The sequence below is a fragment of the Nyctereutes procyonoides genome, unplaced genomic scaffold, assembly GCF_905146905.1.
Source record: "Nyctereutes procyonoides isolate TBG_1078 unplaced genomic scaffold, NYPRO_anot_genome, whole genome shotgun sequence".
In the NCBI taxonomy this organism is placed as follows: domain Eukaryota; kingdom Metazoa; phylum Chordata; class Mammalia; order Carnivora; family Canidae; genus Nyctereutes; species Nyctereutes procyonoides.
Window position 1 is genome coordinate 47,371,666 of NW_026575044.1, and position 16,660 is coordinate 47,388,325.

Genomic DNA, 16,660 nt, shown 5'->3' on the forward strand with positions numbered 1-16,660 from the left:
TGCATATGCTTTGCTAGAAGACCTTCAGAAAATTTTGAAGGATTTCCATTGTCTTGATACAGTTTCTAACTAGATTCAGAAATTTGAATGTTTCTCTTTTTAATCAATAGGCTCTTTGAGAAGTTTCTCTAGACTGTTTTCCTGTTCACTGTTTTGTTCAAAGAAATGCCATAGTTTCTAGGCCACAATGCTACAAAATGAAAACCCACCAACAAAAGAGCTGAAAAGAATGTCTGTTGACATGCAAAGCTAATTAAGATTCTTTTTAATTATTCATATTCAATACAGGAGAAAAAAAATTATATAGTAAGACCACTAATGTATGCTAATATGTTAACATTTAGCTATGGATTTAGAAAGAGAAATATAGATATGATCTACATTTGTCATTCAGCATTTTGTAGAGAAAATAAATTCTTTGATTGATCTTAAATAGTCTTCCTAATGTACATCATGAGTATATCCAGGCCCCTGAGAAGTTACAAAGGAAAAGAAACCTGTTTAATTTTGTTCAACCCTATGTTTCCCAAATAATTTGACCCAAACTAATTTTCCAAATAACATGAAAGTCATGCGAAAGAGTTTGATAAATACTGCTTCCTCACATTCCAGAAGACCCCAATTACATGCAGCTGAAATGATGCTTCAGAAGTCTGATCCACTTTTTACCTTTCATACATACCTTTGGACCTAAAAGAGATCCTACATTTATCAGCTACTATCAGATATTGTCTTCAAAGCATAGGTTTAGGATTTCTTACTTTATCTTAAAATTTAGCAGTATTCTGTTTTTTAATGCATTTGTATTGATATTTTAAGACAGGGTGCAGCAGATTTTCAGCTAAAGGGCAGATGGTAAACATGTTAGGGTCACAGACCTCATATGGTCTTTGTCACAACTTCTCAGCTCTACTGTTGCTGTGCAAGAGCAGCTGTGAGTGTTGTGTAAGCAATTAAGTCTGACTGTGTTCCAATAAAACTTTATTTGCAAAAGTAGGCCTTGGGCTGGCTGACTCCTATTTTAAGGTATTTTGTAACAGAATCAAGTTTTTTCCTGGTAACTAAAAATAATAGTCACAAATAAATACTTCAGAAGGCAGAACATAGAGATCATATAAAAAAAATCCCTCCTGATATCTATAATATATACTTTTTCCATCGGGGTTTTGAGCCTCCAATTGCAATTTGCCTTTCACTTAGTTGTAAATACGTGGCTGCCCAACATAGCCACTCTCAAGTAACTTTTTGTTCATTTTATTTAACTTTTTTCAGTATTGGGTAGATCTCTGTTTTTGATAAGACATTATAATTGGTCTTGAAAGCAGAGTAGGTCACATTTTCCTGTGAGTAATGGAAAACCATACTGGAATGTTTCAACAATGGTCTCTGACCAAGCAAATGTTATATGTATAAACTTGGCATCAACTTCTTAGTGAGTCTTAGAAATCACATTTTACTGTTTACAACTGACTATATCAGTATGCAAAATTGCATACTATATCCTACCCAGAAAATTATCTCTGTAGTACCTCGGGAGTCCTCCATCTTCTCCAACTGGTAGTTTATTCATCTTACTTAGCAAGACTAGGAAGTTTTCATTAATAATGTGTGAAAGATAATTTTCCCACTTTCGAACCCAGTTGCTACAGTTGTCTAGTTACAAGGAGCAGCACCGTTTGAATGGTGCAGAGGGATATTTCAAAATATTATGCAGCAGCAGTTTTGAGTTTAATTGTCTGCAGATGGTAGATGATCTATTTTCCTTACTCGCTGCCACATTTCTAATAGCACCCAGGCTGTTCCATGTAAATTAGTAATCTTTCATGTAAGCCTGTCCTTAATTTTCGAATATTTTTTCTTTGCATCATTTTCCAGCTGTATCATGTTAGAACTGACGTTTTAATTTTCTTTTTTTTCCTCCCCAATATCTGTGTGTCATAAATGTTAACCATTTAAACACAACTGCTGAGCTGTATAGGCAAACCAAGAAGCCTGACTGGTCCACTTCAAGAATCTTAATCATGTCTTTGGTCATATGTGAACCATGACAACTATAGCAAAGGCAATTACTGGTTTTCCTTTTTTTAACCGATGCTTTGAGATGCATTTTTTTCAGTCCCTTAATGTGACAAACTAAGGTTCCCAAATGGAAATGTTCTACACGAAATTTAGTTATCAGAGAAATTTCTCTACCTAAAACTGTTTTTAGTGAAAGAAGATAATGTGCTTCACAAAGGTGATTTTAGCAAGAAGAGGAAATATTGTGACTTCAGCAGCAGAATTTGAAGTAACCTAATAAATTTTAAAAGCCTAAAGTTGGGATCATCAGAATTAGCAAGGAATCATTTATACAGACGCTCGATAACAGTCGGGAACACTATTCAGTCTTGAGTCTTGTTTAAGACTTAGGTTTGTTTTTTCCTTTTTTTTACCCCCTTCGGTTGATCTACCCAAAATCTCAGCCAAAGCTTGAACTGTGTCATAGTTAGAAATCTAACTGCCTGACAAAGCTTATCTAAGGGAAAAGAATTCTGAAAATTCGACACTTTGCTATGTTTTTGGGGTTTTTTTTTTTGTTTTTTGTTTTTTTGTTTTTTTTTTTTTGTTTTTGTTTTTTTGCTTTTTGCTTTTCTTCTCTTTTTGTCGTTGTTGGAACAAAGTTGGGACGATGTGATTTACTGATCGAGATTCTCCTTGCTAGCCTAGCCTCAGTTTGGCTTTTTCTTCCCTCATGCATGCTGACCTGGGGATCTTCCTTTGCCATAGCTGCGATAATCGTGACTCAGCTTACAACACCTTACATTCGCATCGCCCCTGCCGCAGGCGACGACCAACTGACAGGTCAGACGTTCAAGTATAGATGAGTCATCTTGCCCATTTCCTGCTCATTTTTCTCAGCTTTGTTTCCCCTCTACATTTCCTCCTTTGCTTAAGGCTTGTTTATAATGTTTCAGACTCTTGGTACAGACCTGTGCCCGCATTAAATCAAGTGATGTGCTTGGCCTCTTCTGTGTGCACATTTATACCCATGCATTACGCACAATGCCACTGCATGTTTTCATCGTGTGTTTGTCTGTTTGTGTGTCCCTTTCTAGCCTAATGTTACACAGAATGAAATTTTTGGGACTTGCCTAGCAATGCCATCAAGCAGATTTCAATCAAAATCCATAAAGATGGATGCCCATTTATGCAAATTCACCTAAAAAGGCTTTGCAATGTGAGGGTGAGCGAGGTTTACTTTTCACCCTTGTAGGGTCTAGTTTGCACGCCCATGTAGCAATGCACAATCCTGAAATGAAAGTCACCCGAAGCTGTTTGGGGTGACACTGTTCAAACAGTTTTTCGTGTATGTACAACTGGAACAGAGCTGATTGCATTCCTTATAGATCCTCGTTTCAAAGCCAAGTGTTTACATAAAGCGGTGGCACATCTGCAAGTCAAATGCACTGAATAATTTAGGGACGTTTTTTGAAAAATTGAATGGCTTAGAGTCATAGACTTGAACTGTGTGCTTCTTTATAGAAGAAACAGCACACAGAAAGCAAGCTTAGCTAAGAGGTATTAGCTTGTCCATCCATACTATCTCCAGAGGTGTATGGACATCTACACAAACTCATAAGAGCCCAATAAATGACTCCAGATTGAAGGTGAGTGGCCAGAGAACCCCAGAAGACAAAGTTTTGTCCTGTAATAAAAGCAACTCATTTTCAAGATTTCCTAACATTATTACATGGACAGGATTCAAATTCTGGTTTCAGAGTCATCATCGACATCATAGTTTGTGGCAGGTAGTGGTTCAAGCTGACTAAGAACATTCAGCTACTTTCCATAGAATTTCCACTCCAGCAATTGTTTTAAGTGTGTGAAACGAAGGAATGAACTCTTAAGGCTTAAGGGAAAGAAGTATAGCTTAACTCATCGTAAGAATTCATAAATGTTTAAGTTGTTCTGTGAGCTTATATTTTGGAAAATAAAAGCAACCGAGACTTAGGAAATGTACAGACTGAGTTTTGTAAGGTGAAGAAATGTAGGCTAATTCTACTTCTTCCTCTGCTGGAATTCTAGCCTAATGTTATATATACATATTTTCAATCCCCTGTTTCAGGGCCCAAAAGCTATAAGGTTATTATTAACAGTGCTACTTCTGTCGCTTCCAAGCACATTTCTTTTACTGATGGAAGTTCTACTCATTACAGACTCTTTGTTATCCAGAACTTCTAAAGTGCTCTTCCCAACAGTAGAAGTCCTTACATGATAGTGTCTTTCTTAACACAAGTCCTCCACTCTGACACCTTCATGTTGAAGGACGGGCCCATGGCCCGGTTAGGTGTCCTGAAGATGACCTGAGATGCTTGAGCAAGTCTGACCCCCAACTGTGTCTAGGCTGGCACCAGTTGTTGTCAGCAAACTTTAAAACTGGGTTGGCCCCATTATCCTAAAACAAGTGCTTATGGGAAATGTAGCTAAATAACCCCCTTCTCGGGCTTTACCTCTACCTACTACTTCAATATTAAGCATGCTATTTACTAGGCATGAAATAAGTGAAACTTCTGAACACAGATTTCTCTCTAAAACTTGCAAATTAAGAAGCTACCTCATAAATCAGCCGCCTTCATGATGCTTTCAGATCCAGTGTATCTTGTTATTTGGGAACTAGTCTGTGAAGGACACATACATTGCTGTGGTGTATGGCTGCCATTCTTTTAAGGGATGCAGGAGATCTCCGTCATTTACTTTGGTTTATTAGAGATTAAAATGATGGAGTGTTAGAATAAGCCTCAAAAACCAGTAAAGAACTACTCCTGAGCTTTTCTCAGTGTTTACTGCTGGTTTTAATGATGGTTAATCTAACCCAGATAAATTCAAAATAAAGTAATATTTCTTTTGCATTTTCTATTTTGCATCAGCCATCAACTTTGACAGCAGTAACACTGTCTTTTTAATAGATTTATTCATGAGTTATGCTGCAAGCTTGAGACTTAATGCATTTAATCACTTACCTGACATTTATTGAGCACCCTCTGTGTGCCAGGTATAGATCTACTAACTCTTATAAAAAGCTTTACTTTGTATGGTTGCCCAAGCTCTTGGCATCAGGCATTTTGCATTAGTCACATCAAAACCTACATACACACATGCTCTTAGGAATGAAAAATTACTATCGTGCTCGTCATTTAGCAGTTAGGACAAGACAACAGTTTTGTAACTAGCAGGCGAAAAGGACATGGATCTCCAAACCTTTCTCGTCATGTGGAGCAGCTTAGGAAATGGTCATTAGGACAATTCTGAACATTGCACATCTGTGCCCCATTGAACAGTTGTGGTTTTGCTTATTAGATCAATATGGTCCCTTCCAGAAGCCAATAAGAGACACATGAGGGATACATTCTGAAGTGCCCTCAGCAGTGTTTTTGTTCATTTTGTTGTGACTGTGCTGACATCATGCTCCTCCAAGTGCTACTCAAGGCTGTACTTACACTAGGAAACCTTGGTGAGATAGTCCTCTGCAGCATAGTCCCTTTGTCCCTTGGCATGGATGGGACCTCCCTTGCTCGTGTAACACCAATGAATACATGCACCTGGTGACCTGATTTCATCACCAGGACTGTCCTGGACACAGAAAACTGCTCATAAACATTAGCTAATATTTATTATCTGTTTCATTGAACAAAGGCAGATCAGATTACAGAATGCTGGTGTGTAGGATGAGCAGACCTGTCATTGCACTGGGGAGTGTTCCTTAAAATTTTTTGTCTTCAGCCAACCTTGAGAATACATCATTATCCAATACACACAATATGCATACACGTTTATTTACCTGAAGCTAAGGCATTAGAAGTCATACTGACAAGACTACTCACTGAATAAAATTCACTCTGATTTGTTCTATTCTGGTCCATCTTATTCTGTTTCATTTTTTAAGAATTCTTACCACTACCTACTAAACTGATTTCCCACTATTGGGTTATAACCTGCAGATTTAAAAAATGCTTTACTAAACCACTGGATTTAGGAGATTATAAAAGGAAACAGAATATGTAACCGGTGATAAAGGCCCTATCTACCTCAAAACCACTCTAAAGAGTGCACACAGAGAAAGTGCTGGAAACTGGAAGTGCTTCTGGTTTTTACTTTGTTCCTTTTATTTTGTAGTTAATTTTCTCTGATATAGTACTGCTTTGGGAAGAAAATTAAAATCTGTACATGCTAGAAATTTCTCTTTAAGATTTTTAGTTGATTTTTATAAATACCTCTAGGCTGTTTATTTTATATTAAGATATTTCTGTTTGTGACTTAATAACCCAGCCAACTCTGAAATCCTGTGGAGAATGTTTTCCTTAAACAAATTTTCTATCATCCGTTTTGGTTAACACATACATCTAATACGATAAGATCTGTATCCTAGAATATTTATAAACAAAGTGACTTCTGGGATTCAAGTACAGATCAGATATATCAGCGCATGTAGAATTACTTGCTAGATATAATTAGTAATAAAAAAAGAGAGAGAGAGAACTAGCCAAAGATTACTCCCACACAGTTTCAAGTTTTGAAAAATGTATATGTAGCATATGTCTGTACTGTCAAAGATAAACACAGCTTTACATTAAAGCTGTAAAAACAAATTTTATGCACTAACTACTGACTATAGAGGATAGAGGCGGGCTCCATTTTGATTTGCACAGAAGGGACTGGCGTTTTAAAGGGAGAATGAAAATAATTAATTAATTAATTAATTAATTAAATAAATAAAATAAAGGGAGAATGAGGGAGAAGGGATGATGTGAGCAGGGGCTCAGTGGAGTCAGGGTAGTAAAAACTTACAAGAATCAGGAAAGGTGTATTGGTCCATAAAGCACCCATCTAGTTTGCTAACTGGCATTTATCCAAGTTAGGCTGCTCCCCTCTCCCAAGGGGCTGGGACACAGGGCCCTGTCTTCAGATGTCATTGGAACAGACCATCAATTCTTTGGGTAGCCTTCAGTTTTCTCAGGCAGGCAGATTAAGGGGGACCAGGTCACGTAGGGATGCAGCCGGGAGCAGTTAGAAACCATCAGGGTTCAAGTCTTTACAGGCCAAGGTTGAGGCGTAGGGGAGGAAGGGCTCAGAGGAGTCTGGCCAGAGTTTGGTTACGGAGAGAATCTTTGCCAGTGTGTAGACAAAGCAATCATGAAATACATCTCAAAGTGTTCCTTTTTCTCCTTAATGTGGCTCTTAAAGCAAATAAAGATTTTTTAAAATTAGTTTTTAAAATTTATTTAGTTAGTTATTTTAGAGAGAGAATGCACATATTGGGGGAGGGGCAGAGGGAGAAGGAGAAGGACAGAATCTCAAGCAGACTCCTCTTGGAAGCGAGCCCAACACAGGGTTCACTCTCCTGACCCTCAGAGCATGACTGGAGCCGAAACCAAGAGTCAGATGTTTGACCAACTGAACCACCCAACATCCCAATAGAGTTGGGTTTTTTTTTTTTAATTTTTAATTTTTAATTTTTAATTTTTAATTTTTAATTTTTAATTTTTAAATTTTAAATTTTATTTATTTATTTATTTATTTATTTATTTATTTATTTATTTATTTTTAAAGATTTTATTTATTTTCTTATTCCTGAGAGACACAGAGAGAGGCAGAGACAGAGATAGAGGGAGAAGCAGGCTCCCTGCGGAGACCCTGATGTGGGAGTTGATCCTGGGACTCCAGGATCACGCCCTGGGCCGAAGGCAGGTGGTAAACCACTGAGCCACCTAGAGATCCCCTATTTCTTATTTTTTTAAAGATCTTATTTATTTATTCATGAGAGACATGGAAAGAGGCAGAGACACAGGCAAAGGGAGAAGCAGGCTCCATACAGAGAGCCTGATATGGTACTCGATCCCGGGTCTCCAGGATTATGCCCTGAGCTGAAGGCGGCCCTAAACCACTGAGCTAACAGGGCATCCCAAGAATCTTTTTTTTTTTTTTTTAATGTACAATCTAAAACATGGAAGTCACTGAACTAGATCCTACTGAGGCAGTCAAGCAACTGAGTGTGTATGGGAAACTTCTGTGTTCTGGATGCTGTGCTAGAGACTTCCACAGGCAGTATTTCGCTAAGTCTCGCAACAGCCACCTGAGAGATTGTTGTCACACTTTTCAGTTGACAGAAGAAAGCTGAAAGGAATGAAACACCTCCACGGGCCCCAGGGACAAGTCAGGGACCAGAATCTGATTCCGGGCTTTGTGACTTGAGCCCTGGGCTCCTCTGACCTCTGCGTCTGTTTGAACTTCTCCCTTTGTGCCCTCTGTGCCCTCCATGCTCTCCCTTCTCCCCTCCTGCGCCCCTCAGACGTCACTTGCATCCCATCTGGCCCTGGCACCCTGTGCAGCCCTTTCAGTTGGGTTTTATGGCCACCTGGACCTTCTTGGCCCCCTGCTACCTTGCCCTCATCACACATCATATACTGGTCCCCAACCTGAGACAGTCCCATCACCTGCTTTCTGGGCTTCTGCTTTCATACTTCTGGGTGTTGCTTGACAAACGGCAGAATAGGAAGATTCACTGTACTTGAGATGTGTGCTTTGCCCCTCGCCTTGGTATTTTCCACTGATCAGTGTCCCCTGCATTTGCCATGATAGAAAGATGCCCTCCACTCCCACCCAGCTGTTGTCTCAGGCTGAGCCCTCAGATGGCTCTCCCAGGCCTCCACTTCCATTGCTGGGCCCTCTCTACTGGGCAGGCAGCCCTTTGCCAGCCGCGGCATGATAGGCCATCCTGACACCCCTGGGAGTCCTAGCCATTGGGTCACAGAGAAGGACACCTATTTCTCAGGAAGAAAACCCGCAATTGAAGTTCACCAGCAACAGCCCAAGGAGATTTCTTGGACTCTCTCTGATGAGTAGGTCTGTAGCAAATACCATATTTAAGTATACCCTAAAGCCCTAACACCATCTTTCCAGAACACGTTTATCCTGCCATTTTACAAAGAATGAAGGAGAGCGCTAGATGCCTCATGAATTTTGAGCCCTAGGCGAGGGCTGACACTAGGCCGGCACCACAAATTAGGATCTAAATTTGGTGGTGACTGTGGGGGGAGGTACATTGGGAAAGGCGAGGATCTCAAATCCTTCATCCCACAGGTGCTCATTAGTCAATTGCCAGAGAACATCAACATTGGGAGCCCTATAAATTGTCTGGTCCAATCATTCTTAAGCAGTGGTCTGTGGGGTTCCATGGGAAAGCCTCAGGAGCTACATCTCACACAGGCCTTTCGGCTGGGCGACAATTTCACTTAAGAACAGTTATAGGTAGCATGGCAGGTGGGAACACAGGCTCTAGAATTAAATCAGTCAGGTTCAAATCTCAGCTGTGTCACCTATCAGCAGTGTGACCTTGGGCAAGTTACTTCAAATCTCTGATCCTCAGTTTGCTCATCTGTGAAGTGGGAGTTATAGTTTTACTCACAGTAAAGTTGTCAGGATTAAATGAACAAGTAAAGTACTTTGTAAGCCCTGAATAAATGTTAGCTATGACTGTTTTCCTTCCTTAACACATTCTTTTCACTTATGGGAATGATGCAAACCTTTTTATTTGTTCATCGTTTCTTGGAGCACGTATTTCCTGAGTGCCTACTATATGCTAAACCCTGTGCTAGGCTCTTGGGATATTTCAATGAACAAAGCTTATATATATAAAAAAAAAACCTCATATATACTGAAAAATTTTATCCCATGTCTAATACTGATCTCATCTCCAGCCCCTATAATAGCTGTCTTTCTCTCTACATAAAAATATACAAATATATTCAGATTTTTTCACCACCATTTGTATACTTAACTCTGCTACTAGCATTTTATACTTACTGGGTCATGAATTCTCCTTCAAGCCAATACAAATCAATCTCAGACATTCTTTTCCCTAGTTCAATATTGTTCCTCTGTAGGGCCGTATGATGGTCTGTTCACCCAGGTCCTTGTTAATGGATATTCGGATTTTCACCAGTTTTTTTTTTTTTTTCCTGCTAACAAGTCACCACCACAAACTGGAATAAATAACCCTCTGTATATATTCTTTCCATTTTAACATTTCTTTCTTAATGATTCCCAAATATGGGTCAAAGAGCAAGTTCATTTTTTATGAACCACTGGCCATATTCCTTTCCTTCCAAATTGCAGCAGCTCATCCTTCCACCCAGTACCTGCTAAGTGCCCCTTTCCCATAGCTCCACCTGCACTGGATGTTTACCTCCTCATGTTTCTAGTATGGTGCATGAAGGTGGGATTCTCCTGACTTTTCCTGAAGCTGGGCATCCTTGCTTCTGTTTATTGGCCATTTGCGTTTTTTCTTCTCCATTTGTTCATACTTATTCCAGTCATTGCTATTCTTTTTACTTCATTGTGTCTTTTGGCATCAAGAAGTTGTCATTTTCAGATAACCAATATGTTCCCATTTTCCTCTATTTCTCCAAGGTTTTTATTTTGCTTGAGAAGGGCTTCACATCTGTGATTATTCAGCCATTCTCCTGCATTTCAGCTCTTGAATCCATCTAGAAATCACCACCAATAGAGTGTGGTCTTTTGCCAAGGGAGAGGTCTAGCTCTTTCCAGATAGACAACAGTTAGACTGGCTCTCATTATTAAATAAACCATTATTTTCTCACAGAATTGAAACACCATATTGTCATATATTAACATACACGTATAGATTTTGTTAGGGTCTTAGGGTCGTCCTACGTTATTATCATCATTTTTTATTAAGCTGTTTTTAATGATATTTTATTATACAATAAAACTAGAATTCTCTCCATATTCTTTGTCAAAAATCCTTCATTGCTGATTCCCTCCTTGTCTACTTATCAGTTCTTACGATGGCCTACAGCCTTAGATGACTGCCCCATTCCCCTGATGAGCTCTCCCTTCCTCCCTCTGCCTCATTCCACACTAGTTGCCCTCACCTCCCTGTGGCTCTTTGGCCACACCAGCCATGCTCCCTCCTTTGACCTTTCACTCCCACCTTCCCCTTACTTAGGAATATTCTTCCCCAGTTACCCACTTTGCCAACCCTCTTGCCTCCTGTAGTCCTTGTTCAGATTTACCTGCTCAACAAGTTCTGCTCAGATCTACCTTCTCAACTCACCCTTCTTCACACTGCAGCCTACTCCCCACCCTCTCCACACAATTTGTCCCCTTTGGCTGCTCCTTAGTTCCTTTTTATAACACTTATGTGCTATTTATATTTGCTACTATCTTTCTCCCCCTCCTAGAACACAAGCCCCTGAGGGCAAGAATCTTTCATTTGCTGTGTTCTGATGTATCCCAGGCACTGAGAAGGTGGCCAAGCTCACACCAGGCAGTCAGGTTCCAAAAATACCAGTGAGGTTCTCTTTGGATTTTTATCAAATTTATACATTATCATGACTATAGAAATATGATAAATCTCTCCATCAATTCAAATCTTGTTACAAGGCTTGTGATACAGATTTGGGGTTTTCTGCATTAGCTGGCTTTGTCAGGTCTCCCTCTAAAACATATTCTAGGTTCTCACCTTCTCGTCGCCAGCACACCAGCCTAAACCACTGCACACACACTCTGACTACTCTCGTGGCTCCCTGTTGACCCATCTGACACATGACCACTGGACTGACTTTGGGAAACTGAAGTCTCCTTCCATCACTCCTCTTCTTGATGCTCTTGAGTAGCTTCCTACTGCACCAGCGTAAATTCCAAACATCACATCACAGCAAAGGGACATGCAGGGTCTGGCCCCTCTCACACCCGGCCCTCGCCTTCTATCACTTCCTGCCCTCCACACTGATCTCCTTTCTCTTCAAAGGTGCAGCTGGATCCTGCACCAGCAATTTACATTTCCTCTTCTCTCTGACTGCAACTCTTCCCCTAATCTTCATATTTCCAGCTCCTTCTCAGAGTCCAAGACTCAGTGTGGAGGTACTTCCTTCAGAGAAGGCTCCCTAGACCACCATCCTGAAGCGCAGGTGTCTTGTTGGTCCCCGGCCATTGTCCTGCCCATCACTCTGCTTCTTTGTGAAGTTGCCTGATGACTGTGTGCCTCCTCCCAGAATGTGGGGGAGGCAGGGTTTCATCTGTCCTGTTCCCAGTGTAGCGTCTGGGCACCTCGCAGGTGTTCCACATTATTTACCAAATGACTGAACAGTTGATGACCTTTCTTGTTAAATTTAGTGCTAGGTATTCTGTAGCTTTCATCATATCGTTAGGAAATTTTGAATAAATTTTGATGAGGACAGGAAGCTTTTGTGTCTTTTATTTTGCCTACTTAGGACTGATTTTATGTTAGTTGCAAAATTCATCTCTTCTTTAAAATATATAAATATATATTTGATTCAGTAGACCTCTACACTGCAAATAAAATAGACTCATGATTTTCCAACCCATTTTTAAACAGGACGGTTTCAATCAGCCATTTATTTTAGCACGAACCATAAGAAAGGTTTAATTTAAATTTAATTGTTTTTGAGAATGGCCTGCCCACTCACACCAACATTATCTGCTTCCTTCCACTCCCCAGACTGCATCTGACCACTTCTCTCCCTCCACCTGTCAGACTCAGCCAGTGGATCTTTGGTACTCTTTAGGAGCAATAAGCTGCGACAGGCCTAAGCACAAGGCAAAGCATTTGCCCTTCTGTGGACTGAGGGTTCTCTATTTATAAAATGAAACTGTAATTAAAATCATATTTTCGTCATACTGAGCGTCTCAGTGGACTGGATACAGCTTGAAGATGGCATGATTGTTTACTGAACTTGAGTTTAGTCAGTGGCAGGAACAGTAAGTGCAAAGGTCCAGTGGTGGGAAGTGGCATGACCAAGAATGAAATATTTGTGAAAAAGACCATCACGGGGAAGCCTGAGTGGCTCAGTGGTTGAGTGTCTGCCTTTGACTCAGGGCATGATCCCAGGGTCGGGGCACCGAGTCCCACAGTCCCTGTGGGGAGCCTGCTTCACCCTCTGCCTGTGTCTCTCTGTATCTCTCATGAATAAATAAATAAAATCTTTAAAAAGAAAAGAAAAGAAAAAGGCCATCATGGCTGGAGAGCAGAGAGCAAGAAGGAAGTATGAGTGGTCAGGTTGTACAGGTGGGCAGAGGATGACCGGGACCTCAGAAATTACCTTAAGGACTTTCATGTTGATCCTACAAGCAATGGGCAGCAATTGAGGTATTTTCAGAGGTGGACAGGTTCAAGTTTGTACTGTACACTCCAGCCACACTAGAAACTTTGGAGGGTGGATGAAATAGATCAAAAGACTGGAATAAAGCTCTATGAAATGAAAGATTTCGTAGACAGAGGGAGCAGGTATGAACAGAAGAGCTAAATGCCAGCAAAATGATACAGCTTAAGTTCCGGCCCTGGGGTCTTGATAATCTGCAGTCAGCCCGGCAGAGCACAAGGTAAGGAATTTCAGGGACAAGTTCAAACATAGCAAAGGGATACTGTAAGTACCTTCGAGATGGAATGGTTTCATTCAACCTCTTGCCTGAGTTATCCACTTCATTTATTTTGAGAGCTATTTACTGGGGTATTCATATGAATCAAAACTGACAAAGAACATAAAGGATAATAAAACTCAGCAGTGTTGTTTGAATATATGGTCACTCAGATAAAATCTCAGCACTGTTAGCTGCAGACAGTTATATTTTGCCCGTTTTGAGAGTTGAGTCATTAGACTCATAAAGTCTTGTATTGGAGATTGTTAATTTTGTTGACTACGAAATATGTGTAGAAATATTTTATCTACCACTACAGGGGCTCTATTTCATTTACCCTGATACTTCCCACAGCCTGCCACTCAGTGCTTGGCACTTGAAAGATGCTCAGAGACCAGCTATAAATTTCTGATGGGATTAATTCAGGAACTAATTTCCACACCCTTTTTTTGAGGAAAAATAATATCTGTACCACAGAGGCACTCCCAACTATGACCGCCATCAAGAGGAGTGGGACTCAGGGAGGGGGGTGGGGGTGGAGTAAGCATCACATGACCATCCCATGGTCAGCCTCAGTTAGGAAGTAGGACATACAGTTCCATTCTGACAGGACTAAGTTACAACTCTGCCATCCTTGAAATATTTAGCTTTAGGGAGATAGGCTCTGTCTTGCTCCAAACATGTTCACTGTCCATACTTTAGGAGAGAAGCATCTCTCATTCATCCCTTATGTGAAGAGCTTCTCGTCTTGTTTCCTTGGGAAACTTGATGTGTAATAATTAGCTCTATGTTAAAAGATGCAGAGAATTTAAAGAAGTGTAATGTGTACTCTTTGCTCTCAAGCAACTTAGACCAAGGATCTTCGCTAAAGCCAACATAAACAGTTGACTAAATATTCCATGCCAACAAAATTTACTAACATCTTGAACCATTTGTAATAATGATAAGTGTGTAATGAAATAAGTTAGCATATATTCAGTTGTGCTCCAGAACATAGTATCTGTATGGTATCAGAGTCCTTCTCGGTGTCACAAGAGCTTTGATTAAATCTTTTGAGAAAATTTGGGTGAAAATAAAGGGAAGATAATGTCTCCATTAGGCTTTCTCATAAATTAAAATAGCCAAACTCTTCATTGAAGCTGATAATCTATTTTTTGGAAACGGTGGCTGAATTAGAGCTACTATTCTCCAATTAATTAGGTATCCTGATTTTTCAGGTGCATTCTCATATCAATATGAATGGTTAGCAATTCACATGCTGCCCTGTCTTAGGCACTTTTTGTTAAACAGTGAAGGGGGGTTTGTATCAGTGCTACATATACTTTTGCCATAGAGGCCAATATAGAAAGTTAGTGAGGGGAGGATTTGGTTGGAATTTCAGCATGTCTTATAAGTATTGCTTGAGGATTCTAAAAATTTCCTTTTCAGCTGCAAAGAATGTAAAGTGAGGGGAAATTTTTATTCTTTCTGCAACACCAGCTGAATGCATTTTAATGGGCTGTAGTGTCACTGGTGATTTATTACCCCTTTTTGTTCTTTTATGTGTTATATTTGTCATTTTGCTATGGCAGTTTCATCTATAAAACAGTATAGTTACTAGGAAATGGTGAGGGGATACAGGACTGCCATGGGAGATTCTGTTGCTCTTTCCTTGTCATTTTGGGGAAGGAAATACTGAGTCAAATGTTAAGCATTTAGTTTCAGAAATAATATATTTTAAAAGATGTATATTGCACCAAAATAGTATTGTTTTCCACTTTTGCTACATAAACTTAAGAATTTCTCTGTAACAGTTTTCAATATAAGAAAACAACTTCATTTTTCAATATCCTTTTTTGTTTTCCCTTCTACCAGCAGAGTGATAAAGGAAAATAAAACAGTGTATTTAACGGTCTTTTTAGCTTTCTGTCTTGAAAAGCACAAATTGAAATTTTATATTTTAGGAAATCTACCTTTTAATTTCAATATTAATATGGTGCATTGTACATGTCCAACACAGATGCTGCAATTAAAGCTTAGAACTCAAAATAAACCAAACTTTTGGTAAAAGATTCAATATACTGTGAAAAACAAAGTGCCTACAGTTTACAAAATGCTTTAAGATTTGTGTGTGAAAGATTTTATATTAATGAGTTAAATTAGTCTTGCCTTTTTTAATAAGGAAAGATATGTTTAAATTTTATAGTAAAATTAAATTAATTCATCCTTGATATGAGTAACATGGAAAAGGCCTGGATATTTTTAAAATATTTATCAAGATCGAGTGACACTATCTGTTTCTCTAGGTCTTTCTCTTCATCCAAGTGTCCAGCATAGAACCAGACACATAGGTGCTGTTCAGCAGTATCTACTTGTTGATAAATACCAATCATGATATTTTGATTTTTGTCCCTTGCTTCAGAAAAATGTCACTACAATTTAGAATATAAGGCATCAAGATTGATTCTGACAATTTTAGGTCTAAGAAATCCATGAATCTCATTCAGAATTTGTAGGTAAAAGGCCATGTTCTGCTGTTGTACAATTAACTTTTTTTGTTGGCTTTGGACTAGTCTCTTTAGTAAATAAATGTTTTTAGAATACTGTAAAATACTAAGTATTTGTGAGAGGGTTTCTTTTTTTAGGTACTTAAAGGTGTGATCTAAGATATGCAATCAGGGTGGGAAGGACTCAGAAATTCCTTCATGATCTTGATGCAATAGGGTATAGAAGAGGCAGCAGATCTAAAATAAACAAATCTCCTTTTTTTAAAAAAGAATTCTTAAATATTTTATTGACTTTGTAAAAGAATCAGGGGATAGTCAGGATGGGCAAGTGAAAGGAGAAAAAGCATAGTCCTTTCAGCAAGGACAGGTTTCAGTTGCTATCTTGATAATGCCAAGATGTGTTCATTAGTGACTCCAGTGGGCTGAAAGGAAGGCCAAAGGTCTTTAAAATGATGGGCTTCTAAAATTCTAGCATGTTAAAATTCCCCACTCCTTCCCAACACACACACACACACACACACACACACAACTTCTAGAATTGTCATCATTGCCAAGGTGAAATCTCGGGGGATACTTGATTCGTTCTCAGACCATGGCATTTCTAGCTTAGCTACCATATATTCTTTTCCTTTCACTATTTTTTCTGGGAAGGAAACACATTTACTTTCTATTTGGAAATAATGTCAGACTTCAAACTGCACACTTAAAAAATCACAGAGAATGCTGGTATATCCTTT

General features: G+C 39.3%; 1 protein-coding gene across 2 annotated transcripts in view; it reads left to right on the plus strand.

Moving 5' to 3' along the window:
- Nucleotides 1-16,660, plus strand: part of PTPRM (protein tyrosine phosphatase receptor type M) — a 768,694-nt gene that overhangs the window by 513,129 nt on the left and 238,905 nt on the right. The window contains exon 14 of one of the 2 annotated variants that reach the window (XM_055323971.1): nucleotides 2,767-2,841. The exons of the other annotated variant lie outside the window; for it this stretch is intronic. Within the exon in view, the coding sequence (XP_055179946.1) occupies nucleotides 2,767-2,841 (75 nt within the window). The remainder of the gene's footprint in view (nucleotides 1-2,766; nucleotides 2,842-16,660) is intronic. 2 annotated transcript variants of the gene reach the window in all.